Raw genomic sequence first — 25,184 nt, 5'->3', positions numbered from 1 at the left:
CATGCGCAAAGATTATAGCAGTAGTGTTAAAGTTAATGGAGCCTTTCTACACTAGACGTTCAAGCCACATAAAAGGAACGTTTTTGAAACTTTTTAATTTCCATTTCTCTTTTCCCGGAAAAGCAATTTTCTTTCTCGAGAGGAGAATAAGATAAATATTCTTTTTTTTTTGAGTTTATGAATAACATAAATATCTATTAAGTCCATTAGATGAAAGCAATTGTAATCAGAGTCTGATCATTTTAAAACAAAAAAAATGTACCTCAATATTAAGATTTTGAGGTTTCTCGAAATAATATTCAAAATAAGAATGATTTAGGAAAAACGGATTTTGCGCTTTTGGTGACTGGCAATCAACAGAGCTATATCTATTCAATAGTGATGTGATGTATGTGAGATAAAAAGATAATTGGAAAGATAAAAATGTGTGTTGGAAATTGTAATGATGATGTAAGCAAATAAATTTTGACAAATAATCCTCTATCCAAACAGAGCTATATCTATATCTATATAAATTTGAGAAGGGGTTTTTAACAACAAACCTCCACACACCTTTTCACTCTCAATTCCATTTTTCTAGCATTTTAAATTTAATTTATTTCGTAAAATGCATCATATCCACATTTGAAACACACCACCACGTTTCCATCAAATAAAATTCCACTGCAAGTCTGCAACTAACGCTCCTCCCTTCACACACTTTTCCACTCCAATTAATACTCCTCCAATTAACAATTCCACTCCGATTAAAACTCCTCCAACCCAATAATAAGAGATAACAACATAATTTCACCAAAAAATCGCAATTTACCATCTCTTTCAACTTTCTTTTGATATCGATCTGAGCCCTCAACTTAATTTCACCATGAAACATACCCGCCGACAAGCATTCCACCAATGCCTAAATTTCAAATTCGCCAGATTACAGAAGGAGGAAACATTTGCTTACAGTACAAAACATACACTACAACGATCTCACACAACGATTCGAAAAGTTCCAGCAATTTTGCCTTGACGAACGAGAAATCTCACGTCAACTATGATGGATAAAATCCCAACTACGCCGATTCAAATGTCACACACATCAAATTAGAAATTCCGGTACTATTTATTCTTTAAATATTGACATTTTGATTGTAATAAATTCAATATTTTCAAAACATTTTATATTCTACAAATTTTGATTTATACTTACCAAAATTCTCTAAATGAAGCTTGACAGTAGGTCAGTTGACTTTAATTGATAAATTTGCTACTGATGATGGTGCATATCTGCATCAAACTATTGCAAAAAAATAATGTTTTACTGGCCTGTGGTATTTGTGTAAGAAATTATAAAGGTAATTCAATTTCTTTTCACTTTATTTTATATAATTTTTATAGCTTATTAATAAATACAGCATATTGTGCAGGACCATCACTTGTACAATTCGAGCAAGCAAATTGTATATCAATCACTACTTGAATGTTGCTCAATATCTACACAGTTGGTAAGATTTAAAAATAACAAATTATTAAATTATTAATAATATTTCATACACTTATGAATATGTATTTGAAAAATTTGTAGGTTTGACAATGAAAAATGTGCTCAGAAGTTAGTGACGTGGTTGCGGTCATGCAATCTTACAATGTCGCAAACATTGTTGATATCAAATGCTAAGAGAATACGGATATTCGAATATGCAGTCACACCTACAGTAAAAATGCTCTCAATTAATTATTAATGAACAATTATCTACATATTATTTTGAATTAATAATTGTAATCTATACGTTTTTTGAATGGTTTTAGCCTTTAGGTTAAATATTTTTGGATACTTACTTACATTCAAAGTATTAATATAGACAATATGTTCCATGAGTTATGCAAAAATTGTGGACAACCATGTCAATCTCATTTTTCAAAAATGGTGTGTATCCATTGTAATGACGTAGTCGACACTATTGTTAGGTAATTATTTTCATATATCTTTAATTTTAATTATATATATTTTTTATTGTTTATCACAATTTCTTCTTAACAGATATAATATTAAAATACAAGTTAGAGATTTCAATGGTAACCTATACCTCGCCCTTCAAGACGGGCATGCACGATTCATATTTCGTTGTAATGCTTCTTATCTTAGAGATTTAAAAGGGAAGGTATAAATTATTTATACGTATATATTTTTATACAATATTATTTACAAACTTTCTAAAACAAATGATAATTTTGAATTCCGCATGCTCTTAATTGTTAGGAAATTTGAGGTACATTGATCAACCAACTCATTAATTCATGCAAAAATCGTGCATTCTCATTTATAGTACGAACTTCACAAAATTTAACAGCCCCCAATACTAGCATTCTATTCAGAGTTGATTGGTGTGAAAAATGTTCCCACCTTCATAGAAAATTATCAAATTGAAGGCAAAATATTTGTAAGTATTTCATTTACTTATCAAATTAAATATTCAGTTACATTTAATTGAACCCTTATGTGGCTCAATTTATGATATAGATTTCTACTTTTTTTTTGTAGGATCCAACTTCCATCAATGTGGTAGTATATAAATAATGGGGATGTTTTTATCATATGTTGAACTATTAATACAAAATCTCATTTTTTAACTATACTTTCATGTGCCCTAAACTATACGAACAATTACATACATTTCTTACTCTTTTTAAATTCCTCCATTGATTATAATTTTTTCGAAAAATATAATCTACTATGCGTAGCACAGGTGCTTAGACTAGTTATCCCAAAATAGAAAAGCTGTTTGCCTAGCAACTAGTAGTCTGGGAGGATTTGCTGCTTTAAAAAAGGCCAAAAAGTAAGCCAAACGGGCTATTGAACAGAAACTCGAATTCACTGAGAATGGGCCTACAGCCTGTTACATCAGAACTATGAATCTTCCTTCTTCTTGCTTCGTGGGCTTTTTGAAGGCACAGATAGTGGGCTTTGGTAGGATAGTTGTGTGGAAATGGAAAAGACCATGGTCCATGACCCAACAGTCAGGACTGACTACCCTATGCTGCTAGAGTATTTTGGGTATTTTGGTTTCATAGTACAAACAAAAGAAATCTAAAATCAGAAGCAGATTATCCTATAGAGTCCTAGTCGTACCACCTTTTTTTTTTTTTTTTAAAGGAGTTTTCCATTCGTAAGATATGCAAAAACTCAAATTTTCGTTTAGGTTCGGAAAATTGCAGCATGAAATTTTTATTGCAGATTTTTATAAACTATGCATCCAAGTATTTGCTGATTACAAGGCATATGGACTATATATGTTGAACAAGACGCAAATAAAGAGAGTACCTAATACTAGTACTAGAACACCGTTTCACGTACGTACTCCAAAAGCATTTTCTTCGAATCTAGCTATTCTGACTGATACAGTATTTTTGGTTTTTGATATCTAATGCATAAACATTGCAAGCGGAAATTTTCGTTTCAAGACTACTCTAATTGTTATTATACTTATAATCATTAGAGTCCAATGAATTAAGGAAGTCTGCTTCTGCTTCTGCTAGTCACAAGTGTACCTTAATTAATTTTTTTTTTTCAGGTTTGGAGGGGAATTCCAGAATCACTAAGACTAATTCCTCCAAGTTGGACAGAGTTTCGTCCCAAAAATGTCTAGCAACAGTAGCACTAGCACGTGGGAGTTGAACTTGGGATCTTACTGTAATTACAGACGATCAGTCCCAGCCGAGCTACCACGGGAGCAGTGTGCCTTAATTAATTGGTTGTCAATTATTTGCTAGAGTCGAAACAACCTGGAAGCTAGAAACGAAATACTTTTATTATATGCTACAAACAGATATAGTAGTTGTATTACTCTTCTCGATCAGGTATTGTAATCTTAAGTAATCACAAGATTCCTGATTTTTAAAAAAAAAGTTAGACGTAGACTTCGTTGTTTCAACCCCCTATGAATTTTGGAAGCAGCCGTTTCCAACGTAAAGAAACTCAATAATTGTACGCTATTGGGAGGCACATGTCCTCCAGAACATGGCTCAAAATTCTCCTATTCCCAGCACCATCGCATGTTCTTATTTATTTATTAAGGTGCGAACCCACTATGCACGTGGCCACCAGTGGACTGTACACTTAACCACCAAGCATTGTTAATTTTGATAATTTTTTTTGGCGATAAAAGAAAAGTGGCATTTAAAATTGTCCCACAAATCTGCAGCCATCAGTTTATTGCCAGAGTTTCTTTAATCTTCTTCACATGATCCCATAAACAAGAATAGGATCACAGTAATCATGCGCGATTTACAAGTTTGATCTTCCATCCATTTCTGTCGAGTTTGATTGGACATATATATATATATATATGAATGTGTTTCTACAATGTTAATGTAATGTACACAAAAAATGTTGTCACATGCTTGTTTGTCTTTCATTGGCTTTTTATGACAAGGTTGTTGAGTCTATATAGCTCCTACCCCCCATCCTGTTCTGTTTTCGACAGTTCATGCAAAAACAGCTGTGAATGAAATCTACAGAGGGTTAGAAGCAAAAAACTACCTCTGTGCAGATAGATGTTTGTACTAGGTTCTTTTATATAAAAAAAACTTCATCTGTTTCTTGGAATCATCCACGAAGTTATCCATTAGAAAGGATGCATCAAGCATACATTGCATGTGTGATTTACTGTACTGATTAACAACCGACAAAATGATTGCCATACTAATCAAAATGTAAAGTAAGACCGATCGAATTGTTTTGACGGGGTTATAAGTTTTGAATACATGTATATATCACGCAGAACATGTGATTTTTTTTTTCTTTTAGAAATTGAGATGCATCTGCTTCTGCCCGGTGTGAAAGAAGTATTAACGTGCGGAGGAAAATAAAGAAGTGGGTGAAATGTCGAAACAAAAGAAAAAAATGGCCATAATTATAATGAATGTGTGGAAGGGTAGCGTAGGGTAGCGTCTGTGAACGTGAAGCAAGAAAGAAAGAAAGAAAGAAAGAAAAAGGGGGCTGTGTTGTGAAAGGGAGACTTTTCTGCTGTTTCCTGTTTGTTGGGTTGGGAACTTGAACTTGAGGCAAGAAGTGGAATCCAATCCAGATCTTCTTCTATGGTGTGATAGATGTACTACTTTAAAATTGGATGTTCAGGATTGAATTTTTATATATAGACACAAATTTTTAAGCAGCAAAAATTATACTTATTTGTTTTAAATAATTATGCCTACGTACATTAATAATTAATAATTAATGATGTATAGTGTCTAAGTAAATGATGGATGGTTGTCAACTTTCCGGGAGAATTCGGGGGGGAGGGAGTCACATGAATTCTTTCCAAATCTGCGATTTTAATAAAAATGGAAGGGAAGAAGAGCTGCTGAAGAGTGGAGGGAAGGGGAAGGGGAAGGGGAGAGAGGGAAAAGAAAGAAAGAAAGAAAGAAAGAAGGAAAGAAAGAAAGAAAGAGTGGGTACAACAAAGTTTTCTTTTCTTTGATACCATTTTACCATACCGTTTCCTTGTCACCTGTCATGACAAAGCTTTGCCAACGTCCCCTTCACGAGAATGACCATTTCCAACTCTCCTTGTTTTCTTCTACCCTTCCATCTGTTTGTCCTCTTCCTCTCTCGGAATGTGCGCTTGATGCTCTCTCTTCCTCAATTCAAACTATTCTTGATTTCAATCATCTTTTACCAACCAAACCCCTCTCAACTAGATTTTCTTCACCATTTCCAACTACAATATGCCCCCCCCCCCGGGCCTCCCCTTTTGAAAAAATTAGCCAATCTTTGAAAAATTTTGCAAGTATATATAATCAGAAGAAGAGCAGCGACTACAAGAAAAAAAATAAAACTAGTTTTTATTTCATATTATACTCAATTAATCAAATCCATTATATATGCACTACTTCTTAGAAGGTACGTAAATCATAAATAAAGTGAACAAAAAAAGTAACACATTCTAATTAAGTAAAATGTGTCGTCCCTCTCCTTTCCTACCACATGGTAGAGAGCCTAGACAAAGAGATCAGCGGCATAGAGTAAAACTCGAGGAGGGATGTTTATGTTTTCCTCTATCAAACACTTCTTTCATTTCAAGAAAAAACATTGGAGTATATGATGGATTTCTTTTTCCTTTTATTCTTCCATAAAGTCCCTGAAAATCCTCATCCGCTTCGAGTTCAACATCATAATTACGCTACCTTTTTACTTTACACCAGTCTAGGTACGAAAACAAGAATTGAAAAATCATAAACAACATGCATGGTGCCAGCCAATGTATATGATCATAATACTTGGGTTCTCAATTGAAATGCTGCTGCTCGAGCCAGGGCCAAAATCCAGCTTGATCATCAATGCCAAACATATTGCACAAGCTTTCTTCTTTAACAGTACTGTGATCCATTTTCTGGCACTGAAGATCGGGTCTCGTTGAGTTGTGGAAGAGCTGTGTAGTAGTCATCCCTCCAGTAGACCTGATGGACGTAGGAAAGAGGGATCGGCTAGCTGTTGGATGGGAAGATAGAGGGCTGTCTCTGTCTATTGCTGGTGTTCTTGAGATGTCCAGCTTGATATCAGAGCTGTTTTCACTTCTATTACTGCAAGATCCTTCTGTTTCTTTGTTGAGGTTGATTGATTCCGTCGGTTCCCTATTTTTTAGTGCCGATATCTGCCAGCCCACCAATCAAGATTTAGATTTTTTTTTCCCCTTTTCTTTTTCGGCCATTAATTTCAATCACTGACTTGACAATTCAAAGTCAATTACTCAACCTCCCCCTTACTCGAATTCACTATCTTTTAACTAAGAATACTTGGACATTTGAGACTAAATTGTTAAAATATAGGAACGATGTGTTGAATCTTGCCAAGACAGATATATCATCACATGATTTACCATCAATCATTGTCAAATTCTTGAGTAGAATTATTGGTGTGATGCAAACCAAAACTTGTGGAAGGTAAAAAATCTTCAAAACTAACTTTCATAGAGTCGCGCACACAATTTTTATTTCCATTCATAAAAAACAAATACTAGTATAAACAAAAAAAAAAAAAAAAAACCCCATGATAGTTGCTACACTAAAAGCATGAAACGTCATTGATCGGAACAATTTTGCAGCAATCAATAGCGTTTCTCTTTTATAAAAAAGAAAGAAAGAAAGAAAAAACTCACAAAAATGTAAACCAGAATTCAGAAAGCATGACATCGAATATATCAACACAAGCTAGCCAATACATGCAACATTTTTCTAAACCTACCATAATCAAGAAACTGGTCTAGTTTTTGCTAAATTCATGCATCATTTTGAAATGTTGCTTTAAAAGAAAAAAAAAAAAAACATACCTCTGCATGAAGCTTCTGGTTCTGAGCTTGGAGAGCATCATTTTCAGCTTTGATAGCTTCAAATTGTCTCTTGAGAACTTCATAATCTTTCTCCAACTGTTTAGTCTTCCATCTAGCCCTCCTGTTCTGGAACCATATAGCTATCTGTCTAGGTTGCAAACCAAGAGCTCTTGCCAGCTGCATTTTTCTCTCGGGCTCAAGCTTATTTCCCAACTCAAAATTCTTCTCAAGAGTCTTAACTTGCTCCATATTCAGCCTCCTCTTTTTCTCCCCCATTTGTGATCCATCATCAGATAAATCGTCCTCCCCATGATTTTCTTGATCACACACATCCACACCCGAAAAAGACATAGATCTCTTCCCTAGAAGCGAAGCAACACCTAAATCCGCCCAACAAAAACAGATAAATTCATGCATGCAGATATATGTATAAATCCAATCAAGTCCTTGCAAGTAGTTTCAAGAAAATAGAGAGAAAGTAGTGTACCGTGGAAGTCCTGAGGGGCGCAAGAGGAGAGAATTGGGGTGCTAAGGGAGGTGGGAGGTTGTTGAGAATCACGATGATCTTGATCATGATGAGAAGTTTGCAGCATGAAATTGGCAGGGAAGAAGGCCATTGCAGCAGTACAAGTCATGACCTAGTAGGCTTCTGCCTGCAGCAGTCTTGAATACAGAGCTTGTTGCGATCTGACCAAAACCATGCTCAAGTGTTTTGGCAGCTGAGATTGAATTTGAGGGAGAGAAGGAAGTTTATGAGCACTTGAAGTTGAAGGAGGTATGTTACTTCTACGTAGGCCTCTTCTTAGGAAACTTTTGGAGGAGAAAATTATAGTAATATGGTCAGGTGGATGGAGATGACACTCATTGTACTGGTGATGGAAGCTTATATACCTTATCAGCGACACAAAGCTTTTTCCTTTGGTATATGCAAAAATATGCACATCCTTCTTCTGAGAGAGAATAAGAGAGAGAAGGGTTAAGATAGCAGTAGGGTCTCTTTTTCTTTGCGTGAAGAAGGATTTTATATACTACAATAATAAGTTTAATTTGAATACAAAATCCTTTCTTTTCTTTTTAGGTTAAACTTGATTAAATCTTGTTCCCTCAATTCATCAAAATTTTGGATTGGCAACACAAAATACAAGTGGCAATTACGCAAGTAGTTTTCAGTTCACTCGTTTGTTTTGGATCAGATACTGATATTCAGATGAGCAAGCAAGAAGCATAAATTTTAACTCTTTCATTTCAATTGAAAATAGAGAGGCACATTTGATGTTAAAAAGGTGTAAGTATATCTATAAGTAAGTGTGTGTATATATATTTTCTCTCATCTCTTGATATGACTTTCAAAAGTTAAAAACTGTTTAAAGGGCTCAGAAGTTTTTGATCATTAGTCATTTTTCTTTTTCATTTTCTTTTTCTTTGGTTAAGCGACAAAAGTGGACTGTGTGTTTTCAACGAAGGACAGTTGTCCATGTTTGAATAAAAATGGGATGGCAGCAAACGTTTTGAAATACTTTGATTCCCTAGCTAAAGGAGAGAAAATGGGTTCATATTATAATAGTGTTTTCGGATGAGAAGTGGGTGCTTAAAGAGAAAAAATAATTCCTTAAAGACTATAAATTTTTTTTTTCAAGTACTTCCTCTTGCTCTAGGTGCTTATGTGTCAATTATCTCCTTGAAGATTGAGTGAGTGACTTAGAAATGAGACCTGCACAAGTTATATTTTTATGCTATCGATCTAGCTAGTTTTGTCAACTAAGAGACTTTCTTGGACATGCATTAGAGAAATGAGGTGTCTATATCTTTTGGTTCTTGGAGGGATTTATTTTGGGGTAGGGCTGGGTGGTGGGGAGAGCCTGAGATGGGAAGGGGGTGGGGGTGGGTTTTAGAAAGGGGTGTACAGAGAAGAGGCAGGAATCTAGGGATGGGTCCACTACAGAGGGCAGGGGTTGCCACCTAACCCACCAACAGGTATCGTGCACCAGGACGAAGCCCTATCCCATCCATTATCCCCTCAACATGCAAAATACACATCCAACGTTTAGGCTTGAGAGCCATGGCAACGTCTAGTGCTGGAGAAGGAGAGAAAGAAATTAAGGGCATAGCAAGAATTCTGAAGAAACAAGAAAGCTTTTTAAGTACCCTTCCCCCCACTAACCCCCGCCCCCCCCCCCCCCCCCAACACACACACACACACACAAATAACCCTACTTACCTGGTGTTATTTGTCTTGGTGCCTCCGTTGTACATGTATATCCTCTATTGCTGTTTCATGAGATGACCTTGAGATAAAGCTGTCTGGCTGGGTATCCCTAATGTTTCTCCTTTTTCCATCTTTCATCTTTGTTCCCAAGTTCTATATTCGAGTCAGTTTTATGCAACTTTATGAGGAAATCATAACAACATCATTTATTTTGAACATAAGTGCGTTTTAATACATATTTTTTTTTCAACCATCTTGTTACATCAAAAATATCATCCCCAAAAAAAAAAAAAAAGTGCTACACTGATTCCAAATAATCTCTCGTCGAACGAACATGCATGACAAATAAGCTTTGCAGTATTCTCATGGTCTACCATCAAACAATTCCACTCGTAATATCGGTATGTTGAATAAACGCTTTGCAGCATAATTCCAACTAATCAAATGGCAAATTTTCCACTCGAATCGAAATACGTTACTGTGATCAATTGGAGAATATAATAACTTCAAAGGCCGGAAATTTCAAAACTATATATATAGTTTTTCGCATCAAGTAATACGGATCCAGTGTTCAGTAGGTGTAAATTAAGTAAAATTAGTCCGTAATTCATTTCAGTCATCTAAGTTTGTCTGCTTGTTCAGATGATACATACGTTTCATATCCTTGGAGAAAAAAAAAGATCAAAAACTTATAAAGAACGTAAAAACAACTAGCATTTTCTTGCGCCTGTGGTTAAGATATATGGATGGCAATGAATGATACCACACCACTGTTACCAGAAAAGAGTAAACTAAGCACCTCGTGAAACAAGACGTATTTGACACCATTAAAAAAAAGCATTATCCCCTGACATGAGCTTAACCAGTATTGTAAGTAGGTTAAAATTATTGAGTGCTTCTTCAATCTTAAGGTGGTAAATTGACGTATACATTTACTAGAAGAATAAAGAAGAAGGTTGGAGGTCCCAATCAGCCAGCAAAAGTTTCGTCAAATGTTACCTAGTTAAATGGCAAGGACGAAGTGAACCCTGTATAATCCTAATTATATAGTATCCAATTTCCCCACACAACTGTTTTCTTCTCTCGTTGTCCTTGAATGCTTGATTCTTTCTTCCTAAATTAAGGTTCATTCTTTTCCACTATTGAATAAGCAAAGCTACTAGTACCATAAAGTCGAAATGCTATAGTTGATAACCCAGCAAAATGTCGTCCACAAGAGATATGTTGGCCACAAACGCTTGTGCCAGAAATTTGTTGATGATATAACATGTCGTTTGGAACAATTATATGATCGATAAACATCAACATTGATTGAACTTTTGTGGCTAAACTGAAACCTAATTTTTACATTAACAACCAATGACTAATGACATTCTAGTTCTCAATTTCAAAATTATTAAGTAACATGATCAAACACTACATGCAGTACCATTTACTTTTTTTTTTTTTTTTTTTTTTTTTAGGTGTGTCCCGCAAGGAGTGGACCCCGCAGACTATTCACCACCCTCAGCAACTTGCTGGCAGCAAGGTTCGAACAGTACCATTTACTGTTTAATTATTAGTAGATAGAAGAATAGGCATATATGTGACGCAATAAAGAAAAGCATTTACCTAGGAAAAATCAAATTGATAAAAAGAAGAAGAAGCATGCATGGGAGGGTTCTCCCTCTTCCAACCCCCCCCCCCCCCCCCCCAACAAAAAAAAAACAAAGTACTAGTAAAATTAATGTCCAATGTATGTCTGGATCAACAAAACTGGCGATTGGAATATGCAATGCAACTTTCATCTGAAATTCATGAATGACAGAAAAAATAGAGAGCCCACCAATCTTATTGAATTGATGATCAGGATAGGGGAGAAGGAGGGTCCCATTATGTACACAAATTTAGTTTTTGTAGAGGCCAAAGACAAGATAGTATCACTGCATCACATGACTTTATTAGTTGGAAGCTGAAAGAAAGGGGTACCCAATTGGAATGGGGTGGATCCATGTTCTTAGCTCCTTCTTCTTCCCCCCTGCTGGTGGGTTATACATATTTTGAATTTTACTAAATAAAATAGCTCTCAGAATACAAAGAGAAAATAGTAAAGAAATAGCTGAATCTTCTCCTCCACATGCATTCCCAGCTCGCTCTTGTGCTTCTTTCAGCCTAAAAACCTGATCCCATGTGCCGTCTACGCTTGACGTCACTCGTTCCCTTCTTTTCTTCTTCTTGAAAGTGATACATCAACTACTGCTTTCCGTCCTCTTTGGCCTTGTGTATTTTTATATACCTTTTCAGTTGATTTGTTTAGCCCTTTTTTTTTTTTTGCTTTCAAATTGGGCCACAGGGAACTGTTGATTGGCAGGACGTTTATTTGTGCATCTTCATATTTGATTTCCTTTATTTATAGTAAAAATGCTATTTCACTCACTCTAATGGCTGATATAATATTAGTCAGCCCCACACTTGCAATATCGCAGCGTGTGAATTCGAAAGCTAACATCTTGCATAAAAATGTGGCATATCTGATAATCGACACGCACTACTCAATCAATACTACTGAGTTTCTGGATCAAAATGCTCTGGCAAATCCTCAATTGCGTCCTGAATCGGTTTGTGTTATGTAAACATTGAGTCTGAAATGACGATTACCTTTAGATATTAAAACCAACAGGCAAAATAAAATGTCAACAAAAGTAATTTGTTTACGAAGCCCCGTTCAGTTGATAATGAAGCCCCGTTCAGTTGATAATGAAGCCCCGTTCAGTTGATAAAACGCTGATCATTATTATTACGATGGTTGTGCAGATAGGACACTTCTTGCACTTGATGATTGGTTTAAAGATATGGGTATGATAAGATCATGAAAGTGCTGTAAATTCCCGTGGCCAATCCCTAATTGATAGTAGTAGGTAAGTGGCACTCAAACAATCAACAAGTTGCTCTTCCTATTTTTGGGCTCTTACTGTGCACGTATCAAGATGCATGAACGTCACACGTCTAGAGTGAAATTGACCAGGTAAAAGAAACTTACGGACTGTGGGGGATAGATGCTCCATCCAATTCAGTGAAAGTTACATTTCATGGCTGTAAATGGATAGACATTCATCTAAAAGTGGGTAATGAATAAATTTTGGAATCTGCCGGTGCTCAATTATATGTTACTTAACGTAGGACAGTTCAACGTTGGCAATTCACAAAGGAAGTGAAGGAAGAAGTCTCCCACTAGCAGTAGCAAAGGGGATTGATTGGACTAAAAGCTCTGTTTCATGAAAGAATTGCCAATTCAACCAACCACACAAACATTTGTGTGTTTTGAGACCAAAATATTCTCAGGCGATGTTGTTTGATTGATATCAGATGACAACTTTCTCCTGTTTTCTTGGACATTAAGCGAGTAACAAACCTGATTGATTGATTGAAGTTAGCTCCTATCCTGTTTATGTTTGTTTAATCGGACCCCATGCATATGCCCACTCATGATACTTCATTGTATTCTACAGTTATGATACAATGAATTGGTTTGGAATGAATAGTATAAAGACTATTTAGTCCTGGCATCTTTTAGAGGTAAAAGGATTTTTTTTTTCTTCCTTTTAAAACTGTAAGAAGATTTTACTTTCTATGTAGTACCTGCTTAAAAGAGTATCAGTAGTACTGGTATTTAATTGAGGGAACCAAGGGGCTGGTCCTTAGCTGGGCATTTCGTGGGTACAGAGTACAGTTGGGTGGGTTTGGCAAAACATGTTGCTTGCTCCAAACTGGAATAGACCTAGAACGCGGCATAGTTTTTCTTTCCCCCTTTGTAGGGAAAAAATTGGTTTGACGAAACTGTAAAAGGTCATTATATACTTTCGAAATCCTAGCTCTAATACGGTCTTCAATCTCGGATTAGTTCTTTTTTTTTTTTTTTGGAAAGGGATTGGATTTGGTTTGAATTTAACTGATAATGAGTAGAAGCACTGGTTTTTTACCGGAGGAGAGGCAGGAACGGTTGCAGGAACCAGCTGAAGGTTCATGGCCAAGATTTAGCAAAAAAAATATATAAGATCTAAATTACATCTTCTACGTCGTTTTTCACATAATGTGTAGGGCTCATAAAATTTTGTGTTATAGTTACACGTTGTTGAAAGTAAATTATACGGTATACATACAAAATTACATCTTATTCATTTTGCACAAAACTGATCGGAACGATTTTCTGACGAACCGTTCCGACCCCTTGTCCCTTTTTTTTCCTAGCTCTGCAATCTGATAGGTTTCAACAAAAAGCAGGTAGCCCATTGATATAGGGCCTGATAAGAACTTGGTCCTTAAAATGTAGTTCTTCCTCCTCAAGCAAAATTTCACCAGTAAGCCCGTTAGATGGGTTAAAACAACTTAAATGACATGCTAGGCAGGATTTTTACAAGTAGCTTTCGAATTATAAAATAAATCAAACTATTCAATACTCCAAATGAATTCAATTTAGTTAGAACTCGTTTGAACTTGATTCGCCAACTAATCAAATCGAGTATTCAATAACATTCAATCTCAATTTAAAAAAATTCGTTCAAATTTAGTTTGCAAAATAAACAAGTCAAGTTTAAATAAAATTTTAAATTCGTTAAAATAATCAAGTAAATACTAAGATATTCGGTTTGATTAGATTCGTTTACGCCCCTATGCAGCTTTCTTTCATAGTGCAAATGTCCATTACCGGATCATGTAAAGACTGGTTTGATTTCTTCTTCTCAAACTGTTCCTTGAATTATCTTTATCATGCTTAAACTTTGATCCGTCTCTCTGAGAAGATCGGAGCATTTTATTCAACAATATATCTCGGGGGAATTCAAGGTTCCTGCGTTCTCCGTTCCCAAAAAAATAAAATGGGTTACTGCGTTGATTTTACCCAAACTTTCTTAATATTTAACTAATTTCCTCAACTTTGTTGCGCATTACGTCAAGGACGATTTTGATTCATGTCCTTCGGGTCATCGACATTCTTCTTCTTCCTTTTCTTTCCTGCATGGAGATTAACTCTATCAGCAAGGCATGATGATAGATCAGGCACTTTAGACGCTCAACTTCTGCTGAGCTTAAACCAGATGCATGCCAAATTACAAACTTGAAGCAATCAAGATTGAAGCCTGAGCGGCAATACATAGATCGAAATACAAAAGGACTCGCCTCGGGTAACTTGAATTTTGTTACGATTAGTAAGACGCTGCTTACTTCCATCACACCCCATCTACCACTTTTTAAGTGAAATTTAGACTCGGACACGGAAAATCAGCTTAATTACATATCTGTGATGAGGAAATGTTTTGATGCCGAAAAACAGTGTCCTCAAGGCATTCTTTTCAAGCATATGGAATGGCGTAAAAAATTACAAGGTAAAAGGCCGTAAGATATTATATCACTACAACTACCTTTTCTGGAATTGATACAAGTCTACATTTCATGTACGATATATTCATCCCCGTTACTGGGAGGAAAAAATTGAAAGAATTTGTGCGTCAGGCTCTGCCATTCGATATCAGTCTTAAGGAAGGAAATAGGCACCGTGGCAAACAAAAGCGCACTTGGAGCATTTTCTGATAGGCCAACGGATTTCACCAAATAATTGATGAATATGATACGCATCTTGTCATCTTCTAATCTAGGATTCTAACCAAAGTGGAGGCCAGTCGATCTGTAAGAACTGCTTGCAATATTTGGCAACTTTCGAGTTGCAAGAATACCAGCTGCAAGGGCGCATAATGACGCCAAAACAAATGCTGGTATATTTCCTCCACCAAATAACGCATCCCACGGACCCGCACCAAGGGACACAACCATCTAAGACATAACATGAAAAGGACAACAAATGAGATCCTCTGTCATCCATGATATTACCGCAGTTTAATCAGTCAACTAGTGCTTATAACAAAGAAACATCAAAGCAAAGATGTCACGGAATTTTTATATCAAGCGTGCCTGGCAACCAAAGAGTAATAAGTACCTGGGGTAGAACAATTGCTAGATTTAGAACTCCAATTGCCAATCCTGGCCAGATGTTAAAAGCCCAAAAATCAAAGGATTAGTCATCACATTGCGGAGGAAAAACTATAGTAAGCCAAGCCAAAAAATACCTTGGCCACCCCCACTATCAGCAGTTAACTCCGCCGTGACAGAGAAAGGAACACTGTAAGTGATCTACAATCCATATAAAGTTCAATATAATGAGAAAATGGAAAACTTTTATGTAGGAATTCACAGGAGGAGGTATGACAAGCAATTCTTGTCAAAGAAGAATGCTTAAGATGGCTTGAATATTCGAGTACAAAAGAAAATAAAAATAGGCCAGTGAGAGAGCACTTACAGCTAATGGTAGGCCAAGAAGCCCAAAAACAACCAAGGAGGCAACTTTTGTAGCTCCATTCGCCCCGACAACATGTTGGACCCCTTCTGAATATCCTCTAACAGAAACCAAACTAATGATAGCAGTGCCTGCCATGCAAACAAATACCATGAAATTGCTCATAGCCCATACTATTCCAGCACCCATCCACTGGCACATTGGCTCAATAAAAAAGGAACTGATCCCAAGAACAACCTAATAAAAGGAAAAACCAAGAAAGTTCAGTGAAAGTTTAGTATCAGAGATAAATGAGGCATCAAGGAGACCCAGAACAAAACACTTGTGGTTAAACCTATAAATGTACTGTCGCTCAATTTTGAGTTCTTACTGAATTCAATAGCAAACCAAATGCACCTTCTCTGACACCCTGACCATAAGCTTTGACTTCTGATACATCTCCTTTGGGATCACCATGATAAACTTCTCTTCCCATCCAATCGGTGTCAAAGAGGAAAAATGGGAACCAGGATAGCTGATTGCAAAAGTAGTTGCAAATATTGTCCATAATAAAAGAGCAACCAGAGAAAATTAATAATTTGGTCTTATGGGGCATTTGATTTAACAGACAAAGAACCAATTAAAAGAACTCACCCAGGTCAAGGCCATCACAAGTAGCACAGAATGCATGGCTGGAGGCAACTTCCGCAAGCTAGTTAGTAAATTGACTAAAACTGCTCCAGGACTATCACTGAAACTTTCAACTGCATCTTCCACAACTTCTTGGTTTTCACTCCTCACATTACCATCCCCCATCAAAGTGTCATCCTTGGATTTGATCTCCATTGCATTACCATTTTGTACTTCTGATTTTGATAGGTCAAAGCCAATTTGTTCAGGGTTATCCAAGAGAGGAGCAGCATCTGATAAACGAGGAGGTTGCTTTGGGGCCAAGGGAACCTCTTTTGCAAAGTGGAGGGTGACAAGCATGCATAGAGTCAAGAACACCTAATTCAGTAGAGGAAGATTTTTCAGCTTTCTTGTATTCTTGCGAACTGCAAAAATTTCTTTCCCAAGATTAACAATGACTAAACCAAACTTCTTTATTTACTCTATATTTCACCCATTTCTTTTTCAAACCATAGTTGCTGACTAGTTCATCACCATATATTGTAAACGGTATTGTTGTCAATAACAATGAACAATTTCTACAGCTGATATGTCAAAATGCAATTTAGAATGTCACTAATATAAATCTGTGCTTTACACAAAAAGTACTGGATATCAAATTTCTTCCAAGGAACCTGTTTGGACCAGTAACTCACCACAGCAACTAAAAATGCTGCTTTAAGATTTCCACAGGCTTCACAACAAGCTCTACTCAACAAAAATGGAAACCACCTGGTAAGAGCAAATCCTCATCAGATTTATACCAAAGAAGTAAGTATATTATGATCTCTATTTCTAAGTAATTGAGAAATTTGGAGATAAACATAGAAAAATCACAACAAATTAAAGAAGATTTAACAAGAGATGCTTAAGATAACACTATTGTTGGTTAAGATGATTTAGCAATAAGAACAAAGCTCAAAAGAAAATAGTTCATATCAAAGTAGGCTCTACAGAATACAAAAAACATAATAGCACAAAGGCCTAGAGGCCGCTATAAAGTCTAGCTATGAGTGGACAACTATTTCACCTATGCCAATTCCCACTGGCTCCGGAAGAAAATCCTAGAATATTACCAACAGCCATCCATGAGCAATATACAGCATTTGCAGAGTTTAGCTGATCAGGCCCTGCAATTGAATTACAAAAGATACAATAGTTATATTTACATCAGAATAGTGTTATCAACTAAAGCAAGAAGTACAAGAGGAACATATAGAGAGATAATGGGTCTCTCAATCTATCTCTCTCTCACATCTTCCTTGGCCCTGTAATCTTGTTCTTTAGAAGAAGCAGTAAAGCTTACCTGCCAGATCAGCCAAAAGAGCACGAGCTGGGCCCTATAAACATTTAATCAAAATTTAGCCATTGTAAATAAATTTGAAGGCATTCATCAGATGAGGGACCATAGTTTTCCTTCATTTACCAATTTACCTGTACTGTGTTGTTTGCAAGATCCAGCATCCAAAAGCCAATGATAAATACAATAGCTGCCCTTGTGCGAGTACCTTTGAATGTGCTGCATTTGCATAAGTTAATGAAATTTCATCTCTGAAATGAATGATAACAAAATAAAAAATTACACAAGGCAACCATTACCTGCAGTGTTCTTTTGTATCCCCTAAAAAGTATCCTATGTCTGCAGAAAACCCGATTATTATCACCTATATTACAGAATCCAGTTTAGTGAATCCGAATAGCATACCTTGGGAAAATCAATACAAGAAACTAGCCAAATGCTTACAGCAAATGAGATCATGAGAGATCCAACAAATATAAAAGGTCGCCTTCTGCCATATTTTGAAGTGCATTTGTCACTCCATATACCAACACAAGGTTGGACCTGAAAGATAACAGGACTGGCTACTCAATACCGTCGAGAATTTTACAAAATGGAGTCTCGAGGGAACATTTGCAAATTTGGTAGTTAGCACCTGAGCTGAGATATGATATAAGTGCACTATCATGTCCACAAAATGCATTTGCAAACATGAACCTTACAATCTCAAATGACAGGAGGATTATCAACTTGAAGCTTTCAACTGTGAGTTATGAGCGTTAGTTCAAATCTCAGGGCTTGTAGAGCCCTGAAATCAGCAGTCTTTCTACCCTCAGGTATGTTCTCCATCATGAAAGTTATATGAGGATGGAGAGCCTCATGTTGTTAAATATGTAATACAAAATGCATGACAAATGCACCTGCATGCTCCATCTTACCAAACCTCAAATTATTACTCTCTCTCTCTCTCTTTCTCTCTCTTTCAGTGTTACACCTGAAGATGGAGTGACAAGTATGAGATGCTTATTTTTCGCTTAACCACAGTGGCTTACTACTTATTCTCTTCACAGTTATTGGTGACCATGGACAACTAAAAGAATGCAAATTTAACATTAATAAATCTTGGAAGGTGAAATAATCAACTGAGGCATTTACCTACCACGAGACCTGTGATGGGGCCACAGAGCCATATAAATGAAGAAAAAGCATGCTGTATACCAAGCGTCTGCAAATATAAGTAGGGAGAAAGTATGGTTAGCAATACCAAAAAAAAAAAAAAAAAAAAAAAAAAACTAGAACCATATTCGTCCAAAAACAAGTGACATGAATTCAAATGCAACTAATATCATTATGTCTCATTCTTTTAGGAATGAGATGTTGGCTGGCAATGTTATAGCGTCTAATGGTTGAACATGTGCTCATCGAAGGCCATGAACTAGTTAGAAATTCAACATGTTTGAGACCATAACCTTGTCATTATACAAGCCAAAGTAATCCACTACTATATGAGCCAGAATTCTTGTTTAATTCAACTTATTGGACACGATCAGACTGAAGTGATCTAGTTAATGTTTTAAGCAAAAACACAGTAAAAAGTCAACAAGATGATATTCCCGAGCTTAAATAGCAATCAAATAGATTGCACAGCATTCATGCCTCAGCCAGTCCTCTTTCTCCTATCTTTCTAAAATTGAGGACATGTTAACGGTTGACAAAGTATTTCACTTACATAAAAGCAAACAAACTCAAGCAATAAACCTAATGGAAATGAACGATTATGTTATACACAACAATACAACTATGGCTAGAATTCAAAATGCTAATAGAGTGTGGATTTTAATCATCAAACGTAAGAACAGCCAATTCACAAAGCACTGGAAAACATCACATTTACCTCAATATCAGCATAACAAAGCAATGTAGATCATATTATACAGATCAATTCAGCTATTTAATATTACTAAAATACTGACCTGAATATAAGGAGTCAGGAGAGAGAGCTGCAACGCCCAGCCGAATTGTACCCCGGCGGCCACCGTACAACTCAGTATCAACGCTAATAAACTACTACGCTTCTCCTGCTGATTTTCAGCATCACCGTTAGCCGTAGGAGGCAGCGGCGGCGGCGATGGAGAATTACTGCTACTGTTCATTTCACTATTATTAAGCAAACTACTAACAATTCTGTTGTGACGATTTTGAGTCGCGATCTGTAAACGACGTAGCTGAGCTTGATCGACTCCGACGAGTTCAACTTCTTGCTTTAAACTCCTGTAGGGCACGCGGATCGATACCGCATCCATCTTGCTGGAATTACCACTCATTAGCTTAAGCTGGAAAATTTGGATTTAATACAGACAAAAAAATTAATGAGAAAATTGTGTAATTATTGCATTATTTGTGCGGTGATGGGTCTTAATTGTTGGAATGCGGATTTGAACAGACGAAGATATTTAGGGTTCGGAAATGGATACAGAGAGGAGAAATGGGGAGGGAGAAATTACGAATTGTCATCAAATTTGGGCGGGTGAGATGAAACGGTGATCAACTGAATCTGGGATTGTTAGTCAGTTAAGGTGGCTCGCAGCAGCATGAGGGTCGATGCAAAGGAGGTATTTTGTGACGTCGGATTTTAATGGTCAGGGCCGGGGTAACCCAAACTCAGGCCCGAAGCTGGTGGTGGTAATAATGGGAATGTTTGGATACAAAACTTATTCCAAATAATATTTCGCTTACATTATAAACACATTTTTTAATCCACCTTTTTATATTCCCAACCATCTTTTTATTTCACATACATCACATTACAAAAAGTGCTACAGTAATTATTTCAAATAATAATAATAATAATAATAAACCTTTTTTATTTGGGCTCTATTTGGGTTGAACACCGAAGCTGGCCCGATCCTTGACTTGTTTCATTCTTAATGATTATTTAATTGACGGATCTTCTGCAACTTAATGGACCCACGGCCAACACGTAATTCCGCAGACAACCTTTAGCGCGTGATTGACTCACCTTCTTATACGGATCCAAATACAACAGCACAACAGCGTCAGATTTAAAATAAATACCCCTCCAAAATTGATTGAGAGATGGGAAAGGATAAGTATGTGCGTGGCTTTTGGGCGAAGGAAGCCGACAGTCTATTTATAGTTACTAGGAGGCATAAAACGCGCGTTGCGCGTTGGAATAAATATAAAATATGCCCCCTTAAGCATGTAGATTCATGGAACAAAAATGTTTGTTGGTTAATAATTTGTGTACACAGCTAAGCATAAATATACATGAATAAGTAGACGGCAAAATCATTTCACAAAAATAGTACGAATATTTATTTACATTTATAGAGAGGTACTGCTAGGATTTAAAGCTAATTTATGTTGATAAGCTGTCACGAATTCAGGTTCGCGGTATTAGGCTATACGGTTCCCTTACACCACACCACCATTTGCAGGATAACCGAGCAACACGAACGCATTTCTTTCGTCATGGACGAAAATTTTCCTCAAGTATTAATAAGACGAAGCCTTCCTTGACATGGCTTTAGGATCTTTGCTTTTCTGGCGATTACCTCGCTACCAGTGTCATGTACAACTAGAATACCTAGCATCTCTGTAATGCTGATACACAACGCACACATATACCACCTAAGGTGTGGTTCATATGCAGGACAAACACAGAACTTTGAGCTATATGCCTGTACATGGGACCGGCAAATCGAAAGGAAAACACAAAAATGCCTCTCATTAACAAGTCAACCGCCAACTTATGTAATTTGATGTACAGTAAACTGTAGTATGTACGTATCTAACATGGAAAGCAAGAAACTGCACCTATGTCCCCAAAAAACATCTTCATTTGTTTTGTCCTCTACCACCCAAATCAGCAGCAGCTTGTGCAGCTCTGCTTAGAGCGCCTGAAAGCCAAAAAGCTCCCTTGGAGAAGTAACTACTGTTGACAACAGCATTTGCAGCAGCAGCTGCCGTTCTTCCTGTAGCTGATACAGCCGATTTTGTGGTATCGCTTACATGATACCTCTGGTCAACTGATTTAACCGCTTCAACCCCTGCACAAATCTTATCTGTGAGGCCAATTCTGTCACTGAATTCAGATACCCTGGCTGCTGCAGTTGCTGAAACCTGATGAGATTCATCAAAAGCCTTGGCTTTGCTTAATGCATCTTTCCCAAGAACATATCCTCTGGCTAGCATCGTTTTGACAACATCTTGTGCTAAAGTGATGGCTTCACCAGCAGAAGAAACAAATTGGTGCCTATTTGACTGCTGCAAAGACAGTAAAGACATCATATGACTAGATCGCAGGATAATATAGAAACTAGTCTCCTGGCATCAGCTACTGAAATTATCAGTGACAAACTTAAAAGCACATTGACACATACAGTGGGACCACTTTCAGCTCCATCAGTCCATGTAGAACGTGTCCAAACGTCATATTCGTCGTCATAGCGCCCCCAACGAGTAATGCAGACACGCTGATCCAAGATCGTAGCTCCCTGAGAAGATATGCAGTTCAAAGATGATGAATATCCATATCCAGCACAGATAACTCAAAGGAAGAACAAAAGACTGCAATTAGCAATTGAATAACAGTGTCTAAAAATAAGCAAACAAGGTTGGTAGAAACATTGCATACACCACAAACCAACCACAAACCACATGGCTAAATTGAGATAAATAAACACACTTAAAATTCTATTATGAGCAACCTAAGGGCCCACTGGTTCAAATTATACAAACAAGTTTGCAGTTGTTAAGTCACAGGCTCCCAGCAACCATAAACAAATTAAGCGATGGCTGAAACAACCATATCCAACAATGGCACAGTACAGGAACTCCAAGGGAAAATAAGTTTGCATTCAAAAACCAACTAAAAGATTCTTTATCTTTCCAGAAAAAGTACACAGAACTTGTATTCACTGTGACAAAAAATGGTGGAATTGGTTCGACATTAAATTGCTCTCATACTAGATTGATCTTCAAAAGCTATTGTAACCCTTAACTCACAGTATTCAGCAGGACTTAAGACAGTTCTTCAAGGAGAGACATTTATAGAGTTACTGGAAATTGGACCTAGAAGAATGAAGAGAATGGAAATGTACAAAGATGAACAAGCAATTAGGTAGTGAAGGACATTAATATGATACCCCATCCATAAACACCTGCAAGTATTCCAGAAATCTAGTAACAAACAGAGCTTACACTGAGCAGGACTGCTGTCTCCAGAGCATGAGGATTTTTAAATGTCACATAGGCCGTGCACGCATACTCACCAGCTCTGCATACAAAAAATCAAGGATTGCTATTATTAAAGGCAACAGTAACTTTTGTGGTAATTAATTGGAAAGAAACCATCTATAGGATCTGAATAAAGTAAACAAACATAATGATTAAGACATTTAGAAATCATCAAATGAGTTTACGATCTACTGAAGATAATCTTCATCTCATCTAAAGGTCAAGCACAACCCAGACCAACATAATAACTATGGTTTTTCCTTCTAACAACAAGCCTTTTCAGAATATCCTACATCACATGTATTGGAAGTGATTAGCTTAGCACCATGAAAAGAAGCTAATTTATAAGTATACTGAAAGATAGAAGTGCTACCATAAAGGGGAAAAAAAAAATCTGTAGACAAAACTGCGTAAGTCTATTCACAGGCCATTTATGCTGAGACAAAGAAAAGAAAAATAAACAAGGTCACATACACACATGCAACAGAAAGAGCTCAAGGTGATTACTTCAAAAACGAACTAAACTAATCATAGGCTACCTGACAATCTCAACATGTTCAATTGCCCCACAGAAAGCAAAGAAATCATGGACATCCTTCTCTGTTGCATTTGGTGATAGACCAGTTACCTCTGCTGTATAATCACCAGGATTCATGCTTATTCAGCAGAACTGCTGACACAGAGAAAAGAAACAAACAACTGAATCCTACAAAAACTAATTAAAGCAAAACATTTTTACAGAATATTTGGTCAAAACATATGACCGAGGCCAGCACAACCATTCTTTTATTAAACAAGTAGTATATATCATGGTACAGATTCATAATCTGGTCCCATAATAAGATGGATGAAAGTTATGAAATGCGCTAACTAACAAAGTTCAAAAATTTTATTGAAAACTAAAATCACTTTTCACTACATACAAAAAAAAAAAAAAGTCCACGGTAACAACAGGCTGCTTGCTTACAAACAAAACCTGGCAAACATCATAATAAGTTGCTTATGAATCATTTAATCAGAAAGAGAGAGATCATACTGACGATTGGTCGACCAAAACCGTTCCTCAACTTAACCAAAACCCATCCAAAACAATATGTAATAGTTGAAGCTTGGAAATTTATGTTGAATGGACAATCCGTAGAGTTCCAATTAGCTCTCCAGAATTCTTCACGAGAACTAGAGTAATTCAACTCCTGATTTATTCGACAGATGTGTACGGATGCCAAAACAGAATCTTTCATCTTTTTCGTCCTTTTTTTTGCATTTTTTAACAATAATAATATTCCAATTACTCTCTTTGCATAGACAAAATTAAAAAAGAAAAAAAAAAGAATCAGGCTAAATTGATCTAAGGGTTTTACATTCACCATGGACGGAGTTCAAGTACGCAATTCTTCGCGCTTTACACCAGCCAGAAAACATCATAATGATCAAAATTCTACAATATTTTGAACTAGGTTTAACTCCAATATCCTATAATAACCAGCATACCCGGTAATTGCCCTAGAACTCACGAAAGATGTAAATTTTAATCAAACCAAAAAATTCGAACAATTAACCTAAATTCAGTATCTTTACATAGAAATCATCTATGACGTACCTTTGCTTTAATCGTAAAAGAAGAACGATGTCTGGAGAAGAGAGCTGACGTACCTTTGCTTGAATTCGGTTGATTGAGAAAGAAGAGAAGCTTCGAGAACTGAATAAAAAAAAAAAACTGACTATTTGATTTTACGTTCATTATATAGGCTGGCTGCTGGCATGCTGAGTTAGTGACCGCCGAGGTTTATGGTTTCGTAATGCTTATGTGATAAATAAACACTATGACGTCCGAAGGAAAAAAAAAAAGAAGGAAATCTTGAGGTTAAGTTCCAATTCAAATCTTGTACTTAATAGTTGGTAAAAGAAGTTTTAAAATAATCATAAAAAAGGAGAACTTTTATTAATAAAGTAGCAGAAAAGTACGGGTGACAAAAACGGCATATGAAGACAAAGAAAAGGGACAACTTTTATTAATGCAGTAGTAGAAAATTGCAGGAGGCACAAAAATGGAATATGCTGACTTTCAGAACAAAGTGTGACCGAAATATGGGGTCAGACTTGGGCGGAAGGGGAACTCTTAAAAGCCCATGGACGACTGAACAACGAATCCAC

General features: G+C 36.5%; 3 protein-coding genes across 8 annotated transcripts; all 3 read right to left on the bottom strand.

Moving 5' to 3' along the window:
• Positions 1–6,005: 6,005 nt before the first annotated feature.
• On the bottom strand, positions 6,006–8,461 carry LOC140021715 (homeobox-leucine zipper protein ATHB-13-like). Its single transcript, XM_072073025.1, has 3 exons — positions 7,801–8,461; positions 7,314–7,693; positions 6,006–6,638 (listed from the first exon to the last, which is right to left on the bottom strand). The coding sequence occupies exons 1-3, from the start codon at positions 7,946–7,948 to the stop codon at positions 6,273–6,275; spliced, it is 894 nt and encodes a 297-aa protein (XP_071929126.1). The 5' UTR covers positions 7,949–8,461; the 3' UTR covers positions 6,006–6,272.
• A 6,300-nt stretch (positions 8,462–14,761) lies between these two features.
• Positions 14,762–20,286, bottom strand: LOC113716313 (sucrose transport protein SUC3). 2 transcript variants are annotated; one of them, XM_027240596.2, is made up of 14 exons: positions 19,745–20,286; positions 18,931–18,996; positions 18,237–18,335; positions 18,092–18,156; positions 17,927–18,011; positions 17,799–17,832; positions 17,523–17,622; positions 17,149–17,224; positions 16,478–16,831; positions 16,215–16,358; positions 15,848–16,081; positions 15,618–15,681; positions 15,488–15,531; positions 14,762–15,324 (listed from the first exon to the last, which is right to left on the bottom strand). In XM_027240596.2, exons 1-14 carry the CDS (start codon positions 20,093–20,095, stop codon positions 15,154–15,156), a joined length of 1,887 nt encoding a protein of 628 aa, XP_027096397.2. In that variant the 5' UTR covers positions 20,096–20,286; the 3' UTR covers positions 14,762–15,153. The 2 variants fall into 2 exon arrangements, with proteins under 2 accessions (XP_027096397.2, XP_071928690.1); XM_072072589.1 differs by lacking the exon at positions 18,237–18,335 and having other exon boundaries at positions 15,077–15,324; positions 19,745–20,237.
• A 966-nt stretch (positions 20,287–21,252) lies between these two features.
• Positions 21,253–24,874, bottom strand: LOC113716312 (binding partner of ACD11 1). Of its 5 annotated transcripts, none has more exons than XM_072072594.1 (5): positions 24,684–24,874; positions 23,570–23,700; positions 22,995–23,070; positions 22,175–22,288; positions 21,253–22,055 (listed from the first exon to the last, which is right to left on the bottom strand). In XM_072072594.1, exons 2-5 carry the CDS (start codon positions 23,683–23,685, stop codon positions 21,630–21,632), a joined length of 732 nt encoding a protein of 243 aa, XP_071928695.1. In that variant the 5' UTR covers positions 23,686–23,700; positions 24,684–24,874; the 3' UTR covers positions 21,253–21,629. The 5 variants fall into 5 exon arrangements, with proteins under 5 accessions (XP_071928695.1, XP_071928694.1, XP_071928693.1 ...); XM_072072593.1 differs by having other exon boundaries at positions 21,253–22,058; positions 23,570–23,703; positions 24,631–24,873; XM_072072592.1 differs by having other exon boundaries at positions 21,253–22,058; positions 23,570–23,703; positions 24,684–24,873.
• Between the last annotated feature and the right edge of the window lie 310 nt (positions 24,875–25,184).

Source organism: Coffea arabica, chromosome 11e (assembly GCF_036785885.1).
Source record: "Coffea arabica cultivar ET-39 chromosome 11e, Coffea Arabica ET-39 HiFi, whole genome shotgun sequence".
NCBI lineage: Eukaryota > Viridiplantae > Streptophyta > Magnoliopsida > Gentianales > Rubiaceae > Coffea > Coffea arabica.
The sequence above is the reverse complement of the archived record's forward strand: the minus strand, read 5'-3'. Positions and strand labels throughout refer to the sequence as shown.

What these genes read in the sequence shown, in the direction of transcription:
- LOC140021715 (XM_072073025.1), bottom strand. Translation starts at nt 7,948, where the DNA reads ATGACTTGTACTGCTGCAATGGCCTTCTTCCCTGCCAATTTCATGCTG. An exon ending in CGCCCCTCAGGACTTCCACG is followed by an intron (nt 7,694 to 7,800) that starts GTACACTACTTT and finishes GGGCGGATTTAG; the next exon opens with GTGTTGCTTCGCTTCTAGGG. An exon ending in ACCAGAAGCTTCATGCAGAG is followed by an intron (nt 6,639 to 7,313) that starts GTATGTTTTTTT and finishes GTGGGCTGGCAG; the next exon opens with ATATCGGCACTAAAAAATAG.
- LOC113716313 (XM_027240596.2), bottom strand. Translation starts at nt 20,095, where the DNA reads ATGAGTGGTAATTCCAGCAAGATGGATGCGGTATCGATCCGCGTGCCC. An exon ending in TTGCAAACAACACAGTACAG is followed by an intron (nt 17,833 to 17,926) that starts GTAAATTGGTAA and finishes AAATGTTTATAG; the next exon opens with GGCCCAGCTCGTGCTCTTTT. An exon ending in GCCAGTGGGAATTGGCATAG is followed by an intron (nt 17,225 to 17,522) that starts GTGAAATAGTTG and finishes TGCTCTTACCAG; the next exon opens with GTGGTTTCCATTTTTGTTGA.
- LOC113716312 (XM_072072593.1), bottom strand. Translation starts at nt 23,685, where the DNA reads ATGAATCCTGGTGATTATACAGCAGAGGTAACTGGTCTATCACCAAAT. An exon ending in AGACAGCAGTCCTGCTCAGT is followed by an intron (nt 22,289 to 22,994) that starts GTAAGCTCTGTT and finishes ATATCTTCTCAG; the next exon opens with GGAGCTACGATCTTGGATCA. An exon ending in GAGCTGAAAGTGGTCCCACT is followed by an intron (nt 22,059 to 22,174) that starts GTATGTGTCAAT and finishes CTGTCTTTGCAG; the next exon opens with CAGTCAAATAGGCACCAATT.